At 40.9% G+C, this 19,394-nt stretch overlaps 1 protein-coding gene across 1 annotated transcript; it reads left to right on the top strand.

Moving 5' to 3' along the window:
* Positions 1–1,194: 1,194 nt before the first annotated feature.
* Positions 1,195–18,927, top strand: vps54 (VPS54 subunit of GARP complex). Its single transcript, XM_026172025.2, has 23 exons — positions 1,195–1,341; positions 5,153–5,327; positions 5,877–6,118; positions 8,250–8,334; positions 8,831–8,865; positions 9,131–9,262; positions 10,393–10,778; positions 10,897–11,023; positions 11,550–11,657; positions 11,769–11,824; positions 11,979–12,075; positions 12,254–12,606; positions 13,397–13,526; positions 13,618–13,799; positions 13,971–14,083; positions 14,841–14,904; positions 15,051–15,156; positions 15,366–15,453; positions 15,568–15,689; positions 15,840–15,920; positions 16,361–16,468; positions 16,552–16,646; positions 17,213–18,927. Exons 2-23 carry the CDS (start codon positions 5,183–5,185, stop codon positions 17,316–17,318), a joined length of 2,961 nt encoding a protein of 986 aa, XP_026027810.1. The 5' UTR covers positions 1,195–1,341; positions 5,153–5,182; the 3' UTR covers positions 17,319–18,927.
* Positions 18,928–19,394: the final 467 nt, after the last annotated feature.

Below are 19,394 nucleotides of genomic sequence, written 5' to 3' on the forward strand. Positions count from 1 at the left end.
TTTAGCCTGCACTAAGGTGTACTGAAGTATCTAGTATTTTCATTCAACCTCTGAATAACATAAAATTATTATAATTACAGTTTTTTTCTAAAACATTTCACAATATGAAAAAATAAATTTAGCAACATATCTGGTCCTATTTCCCTCACGGCAGATGACCGCCCCTCCCTGAGCCTAGTTCTGCTGGAGGTTTCTTCTTGTTAAAAGGGAGTTTTTTCCTCCCCACTGCTGCCAAAGCTTTGTTCATATGGGGTCACATGATTCTCTGTTGTATTATTGTAAAGTATGCCTTACAATATAAAGCGCCGTGAGGCGACAGCTGTTGTGATTGGCGCTGTATAAATAAAATTGAATTGAATCTTGGGTAAATCCAGCATCCTAAAATGAATGAGGGCATTACCAGCGAGAAATAAATTAGTTAGCATTGTTGTATCACAGCAGGAAGGTTCTGGGTTCAATTCCACAATCATGCTATGCATGTTCCCCCCGTGTTTGCGTGGGTCCTGTCCGCGTACTCCGGCTTCCTCCCACAGTCCAAAGACATGCAGTTAATGGGGTTAGGCTAAATTGCCCATAGGTGACATTGTGAGGTTGTCTATCTCTCTTCGTTAACCCTGTTAGACTGGTGACCCTGTCTCTCGACAGCTGGGATAGGCACTGCCGTAACACCGTTTAATATATCGTGTTCAGTAAACCTATTTGAAATTATTTTAGCTTTGCGGCATGGCGAGTTATCCTGCTGGAAGTAGCCATCGAAAGACCGGGGACACAGTGGCCATAAGAAGACGGAAAGTTCAATAGCACTACTCTCGTAGGTTATTCCATTAAAATTATGCGGTTGTTACTGTAAGTATGCCCGGTCAGCGTTTTTCTGATCTTCTGTTGTGCAGTTAAGTTAAACCCTGCTTCACAATCACTTATCACCTTTCGTTGCCCGTTCTGATACTCAATTTGAACAGCAGTTCGTCTTAACAATGTCTACATGACAAAATGCTGAGTTGCTGCTATATTAGATATGCCATAAACTGTTTATATAACAGTTTAACAGCTGTATCTAGTGGCCGGTGAGTGCGCACTTTGTTGTCTACTGTATACGGACCAATGACATTGATATGGACCGATTCAGCTTTAGTTAGCAGGGGGCAGCAGCGAGCTTTGAAGACTGAAACTTGCAAACAGGCAAATAAAGAACCTGACGTTGATGTTCCTCTTTCCAGCAGTGCATGATGGTCCGTATACCGGTATTAACTGCTGTGAGTCCTGTTGTTTTCCCCTCGTTTCCTTTAGTGCTACTGTGATTATGAAGAAAAGACACACCGTCCGCTTTATTTTACATGACAGGTAGGTGTCCAAATGAAGCCTCTCGGTCCCCTGTCATTCCGGGCTTTCTTTGGTGTTTTTATGTTGCCTGTTGGGGTAGCTTATCCGGCTAACTTGCTACCATTGGCTAGTCTACGTGTAACTGCCGTTGACAACATTAGCTGTAGCGTTAGCTCTAGCATGTAGCTAATAAGGCCGCGAATATTCTGCAGCACATCAGCCCCTGACAACAAAACTGCAATTAGTTTTGTGTGTTTCATGTTGCTGTTAGGCATTGACTTCACTGTCAGCGTGAACGGTTGTAATGCAAACACCTGCCAGCAATGCGTGCACTGTAGCTAGGCTAAGGCTAGCTGCCTAGCTTCTGTTACATCTACTTGTCCCGATGGGAGGCACAGCAACGATGACAGCCGAAAGCATAAACATTTTAATATCAAAGATTAAATGACTACAAGGGACACCTGTTTTTTCTCCGCTCAGAAATAATCACGATGTTTTATTGGGCGAGGAAATTTATAGTATAATTTATTAACTGTGCTAATTACTAAAAAAACCCATTAAGGCCATGTTTATTTCTTGGCACAATTTCCGGAATATATTAGGGTTTCAGATTTACATTATAAGGAAACGTTTATGCCTGAAAATAATCAGTTCTCGCTGAGTAGATCATAATGTGATTGAAACAAGTAGAATCGAGTTCAATACAGCGGCTCCCCTTGGTATTGTGCTTTCACTTTTGTTGATACCGAGAAAAGGATTAAAAGCCTGATTAATTAATAAGATCCTAATATAGGATGGTGCACACTGTTTTTTTTTTTTTTTTTTTTTAAAAACAAGTATTCTTTGTCCATACATGCCGTCCAAAACTATTCCTGAATAATTTGGATTTCTAAGAATCGGTAAATAATTTTTCTTTGGACTTTACATGTCAACATAGAAATATAACTGAGCTTTTATGATCTCAGCAAGAATATCTCTGTGCAGTTATGCTCTTGTTTTACTGTAATTTGCTGATGATTTATTGTTTTTGAGTATTTTACAACGGTTTTCTAAGGGCAGATGAAAATAAATGAGGAAGGTGTTATAAGCTGCTCCTGCTTGTTTTTTTTTCTTTTTCTTTTATGGATGGGATTCAGTGTTACTGCTTGACATATCTTATATGTCATATAGTGAAGAACTAGCCAGTTATATACCTGATGTACCTGCATAAATAAATTCAAATAATACTTATTTTAATCTTTGGCTATCACCATATTACTGCCATTCCTTCCTATTCCTTCAAAGCAGTCTGTCTTCAAAAAGATGAATCGGACAATCATTCCTATTTTTAGCTCCATGCAGTTGCAGTGGGTGGTAGAAAATTGACGGGCCAAGGATCCAAGATGGTTGTGAGTGCTTGAATCTGTGACAAGTCTGAAGTTTTATGTGTTAAGATGGTTCTTAATATTTTGACAGCATTTTTTTAAAATGTAAAAGCAATATGAAGGAGCTAAAAACGGTTCTGATAATAATGGGGAGCGCATAGATCTATAATCCTCTCATTTGTGTGATGGGATTAACAGCAGAGGGTCATACACCTCCACAGTTTGAGCAGTCAGATTACAACTGACTGTTAGCACAGCAACATATCATTGGTTTACAGCTGTCATTTAACCAGCAGTTTTCTTTCAGTTGTTAACCACCAGGGCTGTGAAATGGAGCCAATGTAAAACTCTAAAAAATGCAGTTCTTCCATGGCCAAGTCAGCTTTGGTCCAAATTTTACAGGGTGGTACACAAAACTGACCCTATAGGTAGTTTCTCCTTGTATAACAATTGTAAGACGGCCGAAAAGCAGCACAGGTCTGTTGACCCAGGCAGGTGGAGCTGGGTACCTTTTCCAGTTGAATCAGCAGAGCATCAAATATGAAACATGTGGTCAAAGTTTAGATGCATTTTGTGTTTGATCGGGTGTTGCCGCCTTGGTCAGCTTTTTGTCAGCTTGCATTTTTCGCTACAGATGCTGCAGAAAATGTCTGCATTAAGTTTTAAAGAATTTAAGCACATCTGAGAGCACTTTCACCACGTTGCAGATGTATGTAGGCTTACTGACTGGAGGTTGATAGGCCTTAAATTTGTCACTTAACCAAAGGACTTTTCTATATTTGTGTTGTTTGTGTATTTGGAGCATTTTTAATGAAATGATAAATGATACTGTTCGATATGTTATACAGTACATCAGAGAGCTACAAAAAGTCTTTTACTTTTTATTTAATAGCACATATGTATGTATGTGTGTGTTGTATCAGTCAGTTTTTGGATGTAGTTTGCCAACATTAGCTGATAACCTCGCTCTTCACCTACTCATCCAGTTATGGTATCTTATACTTCAGGGTTGTGTGTGTGTGTGTGTGGGGGGGGGGCTGCAGTCTATCCCAGCTATCTTAGGGCATAAGCAAGGTACTCCCTGGACAGGTCACCAGCCTCATGCAAGTGTTAACTGAACCTTCAAATGTAGTTAACAAAATGAATGCATGTTATTATCTCAGTTGTTAGATTTAATGCAGCACTGTTGAAAGCTGTACCAGTCACCCCACCCCCCCATAAAACCACTGTGTACATTACCACACAGAAAGAGCTGGAGACTTGCTTGCACCAGTGGATGAACCAGGGCACGTTTCTGTGTCAGTTTGATGTAGAACTTGTATTGAAATTGAGGCCCTTCACAAATTTTGATGTAACTTTAGTCTGCCTTGTACATGGCAAGCTGAACACATAGTCGTTCTCTACTGCAGCTAACAAGTTACACTAAAAGCTACCTTTGATTTGTCTGTTATATACAAGGGTTTGCTATAGCAGGTAGCTCAACACATTTTATTGAATTTTTTTGTACTGGATGTTCTTTCTGATGCAACCATGAAGAGGTTTGTGTCTTGTCCCATGATCAAACTTTGGATCTTTTGCTGGTTAGATGAATGTGTAAGACTTTATGGCAAAACTAAAGGAACACCAACACATTACAAGTACAAGAGCTGCTCAGCCATTGAAACCCATGCTACAGCATTTACTGAGTCAGCAGAAGATTGGCAACTTTTACACATTATGCACTTCAACACTTAGCAATCACAGTATAACTTTGTACAGTCTGCCACTTTGAGGCTGAGTTGCTGCGATTCCTAAATGCTTTCACTTTGCAATAACATCCCCTACAGTACCCCCACAGTTGATCATATCTAGGAGGGAAGACTTGGACTAGGATGCCTTCTCTTGCAGTACCACACTCGAATTTTCTGAGCTTGTTAGAATGATTCATTCTTTCACAAAACTTTGTAAAGACAGACTGCATGGTCATGTGCTTGATTTCAGACTGTGGCAATGGGTCTAAAAACACTCAAATTTAAAGGTTAATTAGATTCAGCCACCAATCGTTTTTTTTAATATAGTGTTGCTATCCCTAATGGTGTACAACAGAAGGGGAAGACGTGATACTAAAAGCTGCCAATTTCAAGAAATCATCATTTTGAAACCACAAACCTGCAGAGATGTGGAATGAGACTTCAGAAAGTCCCCTAGTCATCCACTACAAAAAATGGTTCCCAAAGACTCACTATTACTATTTATTTAAAAAAACAAAAAACCCCCAAAACAATGCCCAGTGACTTTATGAAATTATTGATGCTTTAACATCTTACAAGATCAATCTTCTGAAAACATCTGTGACTCTTTACAGATTGGGCAAAGTTTTAAGAGAGATGGACCACATAACTCGTTTGGAACTTTGCTGATTTGGAGTTGATAGTGCTGATTATGATTTCTCTATCTAATGCTAGCCCTGTTTTCATCTTTTTTTCCAGCTAGCCTGCTGGGAGGCACGTCCCAATGACATGGCCTCCAGTCACAGCTCCTCCCCAGTGCCTCGTCCCAGCAGCGGAGGCCGAGATGGGATCTATCACAAGGAGCGAGATCCTTCCCCACCTCGCTACCGGCATATCCGCTCTTTGCCTGACGTCTGCCCGAAGGAGCCGACTGGTAGGAAGAATGACTGACTTCAGTGCAATGGCATGCATAGGCATCATTTTTAGCAGTAGAACATAACCAGAAAGTATACATATTTTGCAGTTAGACAGTGAAAATAGTCTATAAAAGGTGGTGAAAATCTAGATGTTCATCTATACATCTGCGCTAAGGGTCATCAGTCATTTAAAGTTTACATAGAAACATAAACAGTGATGCTAATATTTTTTTTAAGTATACATTTTTTTTTACATACTGGCTATCTAAAGCCCACTCTTTCTTTCACGTTGTCATATTGAACACAAATGAACTTTAAATAGACAAATTTGTGACACTGCAGGAAAACACAGCGTCTTGCAGTTTTTATCTGTATGTTGTGCATTGATTTACTGCTGTGCTTGTGATGTTGCTGTTTGTTGCATTCACCTGGGCCACAGCTGTGATTTAAGTTCAGGAACATGGAAACAAAACCAAGAAACCATGGCAGGCCAGATGCTTAAATTATGAGTTGTTGTTCTCCGCAGAAAATGAAAGCACTGACTTTATTTCTATGTGGTCCTCCAGGTGAGGGGCAGGGCCTGTGTAATGGCCCATCTGTGGTGGCAGAGCACGACCGATGGACAGTTTATAGCTCGAAGGTCAACCTCCCAGCTGCACTGAATGACCCTCGGCTCGCCAAAAGGGAATCTGACTTTTTCACTAAAACATGGGGGCTGGACTTCACCGAGACGGAGGTGATGCCCTCATTTTGCCTCCCCAACATCACCAAGGAGCACTTTGGGCCCTACCTGCAAGAGATGACTCAGGTAATACCTAGAGCGAATTATTAAGAGCATTTATGATTTGTTGACAAGTCAGTATCACTGCAGCTCAGATCTGTGTGGAGTCAATGTTAAAGATGCTATTAGGATATTTTTGTTCTTGAGAGAGTCTTGATTGGGGAAACCTGCAGTCGGCTGAGACTGAAGAAGTCACTTAGATGAGTGACGAAACGTTTCTCCCAGTGAAAACCCTACAATCAACCTTTTGGGGTTCCTGAGAAAGATTCTACGTTTCTCTTGTTTTGGGTTTGTCAAGAATCTGAGGCAGTTTCACTTTGTAGCCTTTTTTGCTCAGGACATGTAAAGTAGAAGTCTTGAAATGCATCTGTTAACTAAGAACTTTAGTTTAAGAAATCTTGTGCATGGATCTTGTGCAAACAATGCAACTGTCTCCCGCTGATGAGCAGCTGCTGTATTTTCCCACCATTTAGAACAAAGGTGGCATTATAGAAGAAGAAAAGATGAAAATGTCTGAATAAAGCTGGACCTTTTTTTAAATCTCAGGAATTCAAACAGCCTGAATACTGGAGGCATTTGCATTTCCTAGAGGAGTTTACTAAATAAAAAAGCAATAGAAGTACTGATGCCAAAGCTGTTGTGATGGAAAGATGTGTCTCAGTCTGTATGTTAAATATGTGATTTTCACTTTAACCAGTCAGGGTTTTCATGTTGATTTTTCTTTCTTTTTTTTTCTTGTACATGCACTCATTTGTTGACAGAGTTACTTATCACAATGGTTGTGTTACTCTGGCATTTGGCTGAGATTTGCTCTTCTTGTTTTGCCTCACAGTTAAGCTACATTAGTTCTAACTGATAGCTTCTACTGGAGGAAACATGACAACTGCAGTTATGTGTATAGATACGAACAGTAACATACATGGTTACTGATAGTAATTTATTGTTTAATAGTTAAAGTAGGGTTTGATTTACAGAAGTTAACTGGTAACCAAGCCAAAGCCAGAGCGCTGTGGGTAGGATGAGTAGCGTGCTTAAACGATTATGGAAGTGACGTGAGTAAAAATGGCGTTTTGAGATAGTCTTACGTTCATCATTAACCCAGCCCCAGTGAGGAATGTCTTTGTGTTTAAGAGACAGCAGCTGTACGTTTGTATTCAAGATTCAAAGTTTTAAAGGGAATCCAGTCTCGATACAGTACAAACACACCTTAATGTGTTGGATAAATGTGTTGGACGGTACAGGGCAATCAGAGCAAGGACTAATAGACTCAAACACAGCTGTTATCCAACTGCAATAACACATCTGAATACTACAAAAAAATGTCCATCACGCCACTCTTGTGTTAATCTATGCACGGTCTGAAGCATGTGTGTGGGAATGTATGTGAATGTTTTACTGTTATATCTTATTAGTATTTTAAGTATTCTATCTATTTTATTTATTGAATTTTATTGTTTTATTTATATTTTGATATTGCTAGGGATGATGCAATGATCGGGGACCATTCTTAATTTCGTTGTTCTCATGACAATGACAATAAAGTTTCTGATTCTGATTCTAAAACCTTCCTTTACTGGCTGTCATGTTTCAAGTAGAATAGATGTCTTGAAATGCAGCTGATGCTTTAATGTTGTCAACAAACATTCTACAAACAATTAAAATAATGAAAATACAAACAGGCTTTAAAGTTCTTATGTGTTTTTAAATTCTTAAATTGTCTTGGCCTGTGCTGCTTCATTTTTATAATGCCTCAAGTGGCAAAAATAGCTCTTACAGAAGGTTTCTGTTCCTCATTTAGTCTTTTATTACTTTTGTTACCAGCTGAGTGTGGTGAGATTGAGCTGTAACATCTCTTGCACTTCTGACAGTGCATTTCTGTTCTTGTAAGAGTCATCTAGTTTTTAGAAATGTTATTGTAGCTTTGTTTTCACTTCCTCCTACGGGTTTCATGCATCTGATTTCTTGTTCAGTGTGTTGCTTTGTTCTTCTCTAATGACCCACAGCTGTAACCTTTGTTAGTTTGTATCATCAAACTTGGCTTCTGTGATTCACTCAAGCCTTTTTTTCCTGGTGCGTAACGATCATGTTAGCTTTACAGAGAGCGGGCTGGGCCAAAAATCCTGAACTTCCTTTTTGGATTTCATGATTTCATTTTTAGAGGGAACGAATCCATGAACGTTGCAAGACGATCTGCCCCAACAAAGATGATGTCGACGCTGTCTCTAGTATCACCACCAACCAAGGTATGAATTATTAACCAGCTGCTGCAGGACTCTCTGACTGCCTAAGATTGGCAGCACGCAATGACTTCAGATGCAAATATGCAGGCTACAGTGTATACATATACACTGTCACATCTGACTGTACCACACATTAAGTGTATGTGAGCGTAGTTTGGTCCTGAACCTTGGCTCTTTAATAGATTTAAGGGTTTTTACAGTTTAACACACGGGTTTTATTATCTTTCTTTTGATTTGCTTCCAAAACAATATTTTATGCCTTTAATGCACATTTCAGAATTTGATCTGATAAACACATTTCTCTGCTTGCTGCACTTTTCACAAGTTTCCTGTCTTTTTTATTTTTATTGTTTAGTTTGTACAGAGCACACTCTAGTGTCAGTCTTAGAAACTAAACTTTATCAAACTTTGTTAGCTGAGCAACACAAAAGGATATTCTGACTCTTAAACATAACTACTGTAACCGATAGTGATTTAGAGCTTTTGTTGCTTATTCCAGACAAATCCAGAACTGAGCTGGAGCAAGTCCCGAAGGTAATTATGCAAACATGCATAATATTCTGTCTGATTCTCTTTGGATTTCTCTTTCCCTTTAACTTTGACAGTGTGGCCAATGCTCTAATGCAGTTCCGTTGTATCATTTTAGCTGTGGACTCAAACACATTGTGACTCTTTTGACACTTGCAACTAAGCATGTCTCATTTATTAGCTTAGACATGATAGTGACACTATTGTGACAACAGGCTGTCTCCAGAGTGACCTTGCTGCTTCACTGTCTCACTGTGCTTTATATTGTCAGATTTTCATGAAGCCCGACTTTGCTCTTGAGGACCCGGCTACCTTCAACATGGTCCTTCCCTGGTCACACTTTAACAATGCTGGGGGGAAGAGCAGCAGAGACGTGGCTTCTTCCAAACTGCTCCAGGAAAAGGTGAATTCTCATCAACACATACAGATCACCCAGGGAGGGCGATCTGTAGATCGAGAGTAAACCTGCACTGATGTGTTTTCAAAGTGTTCCTTTCAAACCATCTTGGTAACACTCCAAGGCAGTTATATAGTGTTCCTTTGAAAACGCATCAGATCACAATGGAGAAAAGCATCATGCTGAGTATCTGTACTGATATGGACTGTGAAATGTAAGGAATAAAGGATGCGATTGTTTAATGGGAATGAAAATGATCAACCTGCAGAGGGCTGAATTCAGGGTGCTCCTGCCCCCCCCTGCTGTTTGTGTTGAATTTTACACATCCACAAACAGTGGTTTTGGCTCTGACACCGGCATGTTTATCTGTCTAAACAGCTAATCACAACCTAAACAAGAAGCAACCACTGACCAGTAAGAGGTAGTTTGGTGTTGGGGCCTTGTAGCATAACAAAAGAACAAAAGGAACTTAAAAATAATAATACTAATAAGTTTTAGTAGCAATTTTGTTAAATACTTGTTTAAATCCCTTTAGCTTCTACATCTGTGAGTATTTTCTGCTTTTCTCAGTTTTACAAGAAAGACACGTGGCACTCCAGGAAATTTTGTAATATATCGTTCAATCTTTATTTTAGGGAAAGCTAGCAGGAGTTGTAGACTCACCGGTCCAGTCACTTTTGATGAGGAGTGAAATTAAAGTTCCTGTAGATACATTCTATAAGTTAATTACCTTGAGGTGTTACCAAGATGATTTCTAAAAGGACACTGGTTGGTGTTGACTGGAGAGGTTAAGAAAAATGATGGATAATTGTAATTTATTTATAATTGTATTTGATGGACTTGATCTAAACACAGAAATTAGACGTCTGTTGTTATATATTTAAGGATGAAATGCATATTGTTATTGTTCAGTTAATTTACCTGAAGATATTTAAAACTTATGACAAGTAGAATATAACCGCAGTGGAGGTTTAGTATCGGTCATGTGTCATGTGATTAACTGCTTACAGTTAACAGGATCCTAATCAAACAGGATAGTTGTTGATTTGCACTTTTGTGCTCATCAGTCATTAGATCAGTTAAACCAGCGACCTTCATATGTAGAAGTTAATCAAATGATGTTCTTTTTCCTCCAGCTCAGCCACTACCTAGATGTGGTGGAGGTGAGCATTGCTCGACAGATCTCGCTGCGTTCCGAAGCGTTTTTCCATGCTATGTCGTCGCAGCACGAGCTGCAGGACCAGCTGCAGGAGACGCAGCATGCCGTGGCCGTCCTTCGGGGCCGTACAGCTGCCATGGACCAGGTCATGTGCCAAGGACCTCTCCAGGCTCTCTGCACCGCCCTGACTCGCAACAACTGCGTGAAGCTGCACAACAAGCTGAAGCTGATGGCCGCAGTGCATCAGACACAGCCCACTGTACAGCTGCTGCTCTCCACCTCTGAGTTTGTTGGAGCACTGGAACTTATCGCCACCACTAAGGAGGTGCTCCAGCAAGAGCTGCAGGGCATCCACAGCTTCAGGTGAGAGTGTGTTTACTGGATCAGTTTTACTAGGATAGTTTTTGTTGTGATGTCTGAAATTGATGTTCTACAAGCAGCCAACAGAGCAGCTGTACAATGCTGTGTTTGCATCTCTCAGACATCTGGGCTCCCAGCTGTGCGAGCTAGAGAAGCTGATTGATAAGATGATGGTGGAGGACTTCAGTATGTACGCTCACAGTGACCTGAACCGCAGCCTGAGAGATGAGCCACAGGTTCTGGAGAAGGTCTGAACAATCACCTTCAACACAAAGGGTCTAATAGATTTCAGGATGGTCATGTTTAGAAGATAACTGACAACAACAACTGTTGGGGAATGTGCGGTTGCCATTTACATTTGCATGCATCTCTGTATACATGATAAATATAAGTATTCCTGCTACATCTACACACACAAAACATCAACGTTTCTGTTCCTGTCATCAGTGTGATGCTTAATATCGAAAGACTAAATTATATTTCTTTGTCATTTCGAATGTGCTTCTGCTTTTAGTTTCAGTTACATCAAACAAAATGTAGAATCTGATTCTGGCAGCAAGTCATTATTATAGTCTGACAGAAACCATTATATACAGCTGTGCAGCTCTGCTCATGCTGAGTATCAGTATTCGTTTTTAGTCTTTGAATGTGATTACATAATTGAATTCTTTGGTCTCATATTAAATTCATCTCAGCTTTCTGAAACCCTGCTGCCCGGTCATGTCAGTGTTTTAGGACCCTGTATTTTCTGGTGCGTTTGTCTGTGGATTTTAGGAGCGTCTGGAGTCGCTGGTGTTCGGCCTGCTGCGGCAGCGGAAGCTGGATTTTCTGGATATTTACAGTGATGAGATGATCGTAGCGGCCAAGGCAATCGTCTCTCAGGTGTGACTCCTCCTGACACAGTCCAGTCTTTATCTGTTTCTAAGCGCTGCATTAAATAACAGCGATCCAGCTGCGATTTATCATGTAATAGAAACCTTTTTGTGTTTGCAGTGTGTGGCAGATAGTGTTGTGCAGATAGAAGAAATTGATGCTGAAGTCGTTGTTAAGTAAGTTGGAACAATGTGATTAATACCACTGGTTGTATTAAAGCATTTTATGGAATGTTTAATGAGCACATTGACTTTGTAAACAAAGAAAATACCAGTCCAAGTTGAACCTCATGGAGACTCGCTGTACATGTGTGCATTTGTGTTTCTCAAGGCTTGCTGACCAAATGCGTCTGATGACATTCCCTCAGTGGTTTGACCTGCTGAAAAATGTCTTTGAGAGCTTCCTTTTCTTCCTGCAGAGAATCAAGGTTAGTCAAAACAGCTCCTGGTACAGAGCTCCTATTTTTAGTCTGCTAGACTTCAGAAGATGGTTCACACATCACAAACATTATCCAACATTTGATGCAGGTAAAAATATTCTTTCTGTGTGAATTCAACAAACTGAATCTAATTGTGCACCTTATTACCCAACTGCCTGTTTGCTAGGCCACTATGAATGTGATCAGGAATGTGGTTCTAGAGGTTCTGGACTCAAACCAGAAAACCCGTCTCCTGGAGGACTCCTGTTCAGAACCATCCGGCCAAGAGGCTTCTCAGGTCCCGTCACTCCTGCAGGGAGAGGCTGAGCTGGCCTACCTCACCCATGAAGGCCTGTTCATCAGTGATGCTTTGAATGATGCCCAGCAGAAACAGCAGGAGCAGAAACAACAGCGAGTAGTGCCGGCAGCCCAGGATCAGAGCTCTGCAGCAGGATTCAGGAGCCAGCAGGGCCGGGTGGAGACTGCCAGTAGTGACTCTGGGGCCACAGAAATGTCTGCCAGCAGAGAGCAGAGCTTCATGTATGTCACTCTTAAGTTTTTCTTCTTCTTCTTTTTTTCTTTTTCTGTTTGAACAAAAATATCATGGTAATTGCAGTCCCGTTGCACCATAGCCTCTAACTGACATCTGGTTAAAAGGCTGTTGCATTTTCCTTTTTTTGCAATTCAGGTCTTCTTATTTACTGAAAACAGCATCAAACCGTAAAGTGACAGTTTTGTTCAAAAGTCTTGAGCCTTCCAACAAGACAGATTTTCTTGTAATTAAAGTTGTCTTGAGCAGCAGTTCTCCAGGCTTTCTGAAGGAGCTTTTCTTTAGACATTGGGTGCTTTTTCTCTCTTTTTCAGTTCGGCTCCTGTATCAGAGCACTTTGTGAAAAACACTTTTTGTTTGTGATGCTACTTAACATTGACCCGTGAATTATTCAAGCATAAAAAAAGGGATGAACCAGTGTTATGACTGCATTTTAGATACTTTGTTACTGGTCGCCTATCACAAAAACACATGATGCTCTTATTTCTTTAGTTGATTCTACGAAAATGGCAAACACGCATAACTTACACGAGAACTGGACTTGAAAACCAGTGGCAGCAGATCTTACAGAGTGGTGTGGACTGTAGTGGCTTATAATCTCCTGTAGTTCCCTATTAAATGTAGAGACTGGCTCTCTTAAAACAAAAATGGAAGTGTTGTTGCCCAAGATAAAGTACAAAAATGATTTAACCAAAAGTGAAAATGACTGAGAGGGATTAAAGCTGTGAAACCTTTGACTCGGTTCTTCAGCCTGTTAACAGTGAGTGTGTTTGTGTTCAGGCCTGGTGAGAACATGATGCCCACCGACTTTGAGCTGAACCTTGTGATAAACAACCTCCAGGAGCTCATGTACACTGCTTCCGACATCAGCCATGACCGCTGCGTCAAAGTGCTCACAGCCCGAGCCAAGGTATGGTGTACATGTGTCTGTATTTGAGGTTTTCTATGGAAAAGGATAAACCTGAAAATGTAATTGAAGTGTTTGTGTTTACGTTTAACAGGATGGATCTCTGGAGCGTCTGACCTCAGCGGAGTTCGTTTGTCTTTCACAGGCAGTGGAGGGATTTGTCAGGGACACAGAGGAGCTCTGTGGCAGGCGAAGCGTTTCCCTGAGGGGCGCGTTGCAGAGCCAGGCCAACCGCTTCGTCCACCGCTTCCACGAAGAACGCAAGACCAAACTCAGGTAACCTGCAGTACCATTGTTTTCAGGATGTGAAGGTTTGCTTTTAAATATGATAACTGTTTGTGTGAGTGAGTGAAGGTTTAGTTTCATGGTTGAATTTGAGTGTGTATCTGGTCTTACTCCTGTAATGTAGCAGTGTAGGTGCTGAAGTTTGCTTTTGTGCCCCTGCAGCCTGCTGCTGGATAATGAGCGCTGGAAGCAGGCTGAGGTTCCTGCTGAGTTTCAGGATCTGGTGAACTCCATTGCTAATGGTAGAATATCACTACCAGAGCGCAAAATCCCAGGTATCAGACTCCACTGTCCGAAAATCCTCATTAACCTGATTTTATTTGTAATTTCTGTAGTTTTAGTTCTACAGTTCTGAAATGTTTTGACTACTTACAGAGTAACCTACGCACACATTGCATATATATGCTGACTTTGATGTAAAATAAGAAAATGGATAAAGAAGTAAAGATTCACAGTCCAGTCCAGTCAAGGAGTTTATAAGACCCCCAAACCGTAGAGAGAAAATCCCAACAATTGGACAGTCCCCTATAAGCAGCACTTGGCAACAGTGGGGACAAAAGAACTCCCTGAGAGGCAGTTATCTATGAGACCTGTTGGGTGAGGGTTGGGCAGTTAATTTCCCTAACGGACCACATGAAGCAGAATTTATGTTAAAGTGCAGTCGTGTGTCTGCTTGGTGCTGCTTGTGCTGTTCTTGGTCTGTCAGCAGGCGCAGAGAAGAGCGGACTTGTAACATACAAAGAGTTGTAGTGAAACAGAGTGTTAAAAACAGTGAAACCTGTTCACTGCAGCAGCAGTCTCCCCCTCCTCCAGTTTGGACAGAAACATGCATGCAGACAGACTTAAATTACACTTAAGAAGCTGGGAGTAGAGCAGAACTGCTCTGTGTTGTTGTCAGAGGCTCCAGGTGCTTGGAGGTTTCTAGTGATGCACTGAGGCTTGGTTCCACAGCTTGCATACAGAGCAACAGAGAAACATCACAGCACAAGAAGAACAGCTTTATTATTTGTAACATTCGTTTTCCCATTCCAGGTCCCAATGACAGGAAACCCACAGAGTTTCTGCTTGTCAACGGGCAGAAATATGCAGTTGTTGGGTAGGTGAAATCACATATTTCATGATTTTAAATATTATTCTGTCCTCACACTGTCATTAAAGTTGGAAGTTAGACAGCGCAAATGCTTTTTAAATGTGAACATTTAGTTTTAAAAGATTTTCTGAGTAGCCTTTGTGTTCCTTCAGGACGGTTCTGCTGCTGATCCGGATCTTTTTAGAATACTGCCAGTGTGTCAATGACATCCCATCCATCTCTACAGACATGCTGACGCGTCTGGCAGACCTCCTCAAGGTCAGAAACTCAACAGCACACAAATCACACGATCCTATGTTAGTTCAGCCTCTTGTAGTTAGTAAACAGGAAAAGACTTTGTTTCCTAGAGACAATTTGATCACAACACTGAAGTGTTTACATTTGACACAGCCGTGACATGCTGGTATGCTAGCCTTAGGTTTAGAGTGGTGGTGTTTACTGAATTTTCTTGGATTGTCTTTCTGCAGCACTTCAACTCTCGGAGCTGCCAGCTGGTTCTGGGAGCCGGAGCTTTGCAGATCGTCGGCCTCAAGACCATCACCACCAAAAACCTTGGTATATAACACCTGCTACACACACTGCTTACAAGTAGACCTGTTTTTTCAGTATGTGAAGCAACTTTTAATGGTTGAGAATGCTGATTTTTACTGTTAACTGTGTGTGTTGTAGCATTAGCTTCCCGCTGTCTGCAGCTGGTGGTTCACTACATTCCCATCATCAGAGCTCATTTTGAGACCAAACTGCAGCCCAAACAATTCAGTGTTCTCAGACACTTTGATCACATCACCAAGGTAACACTCAGCATGACCACTTTAAGTGTGGCCTCATCCTGGCTAAATAAAAGTTTGAGAGAAGAGTTAAAAATAAAATGTCATGACAAAATCTCCAAAGATTTCAGCTCGATGTGAGTCGTGTTGCTGAGGCTGTTTGTTGTGTTGCAGGACTACAACGATCACATAGCAGAGATCTCTGCTAAGCTGGTGGCCATCATGGACAGTCTGTTTGAGAAGGTTCTATCAAAGGTTAGATGAGGGCAGGGAACACGAGAACACTTTATGAATGGTTTTAAATTTTATGCAAGCATAAAAATAATTCTATTTACAGAGGACTTTCAGTTGTAATGAGATTCAGGCAGTGTGTGTAGGCCTAATATTTCCACAGTTAGTTGTGTTAATCCTTTTTTTTTTACTTTAATAATAGTATTGAATTAATGTAGACTTAATAGAATCATTGCTATTAGATAATAGAACAAACAAATAACCAATAATCGAACCTACTAAATTATACTTGCACTGTATACCTGATGGTCAGGTATCCATTTCTGTCCTTTATTAGTACAGAATTTATGACTTTTTGACATGTGTAATGCACTTTCTCAGAATCTTTCTGTGTATTTTAAATTGTTGTATTCCAAATGCGCACAGAATCACATGACCTCAGGCGTATCCTTTTATGTCCTCAGTATGAAGTGAAGGCTCCGATGCCCTCAGCCTGCTTCAGAAACATCTGTAAGCAGATGGCAAAGATGCACGAAGCCATTTATGAACTTTTACCTGAAGAACAGACACAGGTGAGATCTTTTTGTTTTCTCTACTCTTTGTGTCTGTGACAGCTTGTTGATCAGAGACTTGAGAGTTGTATATCCATATACAGATGCTGTTTCTGAGGATCAATGCCAGTTTCAAAATGCATCTGAAGAGGCAGCTGGCTCGGCTTGGAGTTATTAATGATGGAGGACCGCAGCATGGGTAAGTGCCCTGAAAACCAGCTAATGATTGGAGTATGTTGATATGACAGAGCAGCACTTCCTGCTTCGCTCTGAAGAGAAGTAGCACCTCTTTTCCTGTTGGTGTTCCCCGTTGTTTCACATTTTATTGAAAGAGAATTTTGAACATTACATGAATACTTGACATGTCTTTATATCTGCTATATTAAAGTGCTAGAATTGTACTTAACAAACCTGACACAAATTTAGAGTTCCACTTCTGTGAGTTAGTTTTGGAATTAACGTAGGTGATAGGTGTGTGTCAGTGACAGCTGCCACGGTGCCAGAATCATTGCTGCCAATTTTGAAAGAATATCCTCATATGTGGCTCTCATTTTTCTTAAAAACAAAAATAAGGTTAAAAAAAAAAAAAATCTGGTAATTCTTTGTTTTTACGTTCATCGGGCCCCAATGTGACCAAATATCAAAGAGAAATTAAAAATGCTGCTGTGGAAGAGTTCAGGTCTTAGGAGGTTATAAACTGCTTCTTGTCAGAGCATAGCTCTTCCCCATCTTTCATGTCTTTGACACTTTGACTCGTGTTTGCAGGCTGGTGGTGGTAGACGTGGCGTTCTACACCGAGAACATCCAGGGGCTGAAGAGCCTCGAGAGGCTCGACCTGAACATGGTTGAGGTCTGGGAGCAGAAGAGGTGATGGAGGATGGAATCTGCATCTCCAGAACTGACCTTACCTCAGCAGTTATGGGAGCCTGACCCCCGGGGGCTGGCTGAGGCTGGAAGAGGCCCAAAGGGACCAAAAATGCGAGTATGGGAGAAGAGCAGCAGCATACCGGTGCTTCAGAGACTGTTCAGAAACGCACAGCGCCTGGTGAAAAACTGTTGCCACCTCATCGCAGTGTGTGCAATTCAATAGAAAATGAAAAAATAAATTATTACTGTTTTAGTGGGAGGGCAGGATGTGGATTATTCTTATGAAATTTGGGGGTAATTTATTTTTCTTTCTCCGGAAACATTCTATACTGGGTTAGGCTTTTTCCTCCAGCAGTCTGCAATGCTGGAGCTGACAGGATTTTTATCAACACCGCATGCTCGGCAGGTTACCCTTTTGCATACTCGGAGAGCTTGGGAGGGGTCATTCTTATTGCTTAAAAAAATCAACAGGGTTCCTGTTCCATGTTAACACTATTCCAATCCTCTCTGATCAGCTGCTTTTGGGTTTATTTGCTTACTTTTTTGTACTCCAAAATAATAATAACAGTAGCTGAGAGAAAGGTTTAATTTCAGTATATGGGCATAGTGACAAGATTCACTTCAAAAGGTTTAACTTCCACCTTAAAACAGTTTGGTCATGCAGTTGCTTCAGCCCAGTCAGATCCTGGTCGTTGTGATGATTGACAGTGGCGCAGAACTCGCTAAACCGATGCAGAGAGTTTGCAGGATGTGAAGCATGAATATCAGCTGTTAACTTTTGCACCTTCCAGTCTGTGTGAGCTGTTAGTTTTCTGCGAAGATGGAAGAGAAAATCTGATTAAACCTATCATCCAGAATACCTTCTTCTGATGCTGCAATATTGTGTCACAACTCCCCACAGGGGTAAAAGTAACAAGTGCTTACAGCTCTCCCTCCTCCTGCTAGCAGAGTTTTCTTCATGACATCAGATTTGATCAGATTTTCTCTTCCTGACTGTTCAGCTACCGAGAGCTCCCGTCACACGAAGCAAACGACCTGTCCAGATGCAGTCACAGATCAGTCTCTGCAGCAGTAAGAACACTACAGGCTGACAGGCTGCTGTTTGGAACCATTCGACTCCCAAATGCAAATATTCATCTACTCTCCTAGTCTATGTGTTGGCTTTTGTAAGCAGCTTGTTTCCAAGATAAATCTCCTGGTATGAAACTAATGAGCTGGCATTGCAATAATTTGCCCTTCTGAAATGATTGATTAATCTAACATGTGCAGCCATAGTCATTCTTAACTCCCACACTAATCAGAAGGCATAAATGGTGTACATATGGTGACAAGCACAGTTGGATTAATGTGATGTGACTGCAGCGGTCAGCGTCAGGCGCGCCAGAGAACAGAAGCATTAACGATCATCACTGTCTGCTTCAGAAGTGCCTACTTTGAATCGACTATCAGAGACGACACATCTGAGCTCTCCACTACAGTGTGCCTACCATACCACTGTGTGTGTGTGTGAGTGTGTGAGAGACTTTTTGGGGTTTTGATGAGCATGTGTGTATGAGTCCAAATGAATCTGTTTCCTTCAAACCTGCTGTGAATAAAACAGGATGATGGAGCGACCTATTGTCAGTCTGTTCATCTGTTGCACATTGTCATCTTCAGAGCTAGCATACTTCCTGTCTGAGCCTCACAAAACATGTTAAGGCAAATGTAAGAGTGTTATTATTTCCAGTTAGCCAATGTTACTACATCGGTCTATTCTGCACAGTTCTAGCTGTATTCATTTTCTTAAAACTCACATCAAACACTTCCTGTAAGATCTTTGGCTTGAAACCACTTAAGTTTTTTAAAAATTTGATTTTCGACCCTTTCTATCACTTTCCAAATTGATATGAAAGATTTTACATGAAGTATTTGATTCAAGCGGAGTTACTGAAGTAAGGATAGAGAACACTTAAAAGAGATCGTTTGACATTGCTGGATGTACTAGATCTTTCTGACATCGGCTTTTTGGATCATGTATCGCTTGCTTTCACTGAAGTAAGCTTTAAGTTACTCTAGACAGTGAGAATGACGATGGCTAAAA

Source organism: Astatotilapia calliptera, chromosome 6 (assembly GCF_964374335.1).
Source record: "Astatotilapia calliptera chromosome 6, fAstCal68.1, whole genome shotgun sequence".
Classification (NCBI taxonomy): Eukaryota; Metazoa; Chordata; class Actinopteri; order Cichliformes; family Cichlidae; genus Astatotilapia; species Astatotilapia calliptera.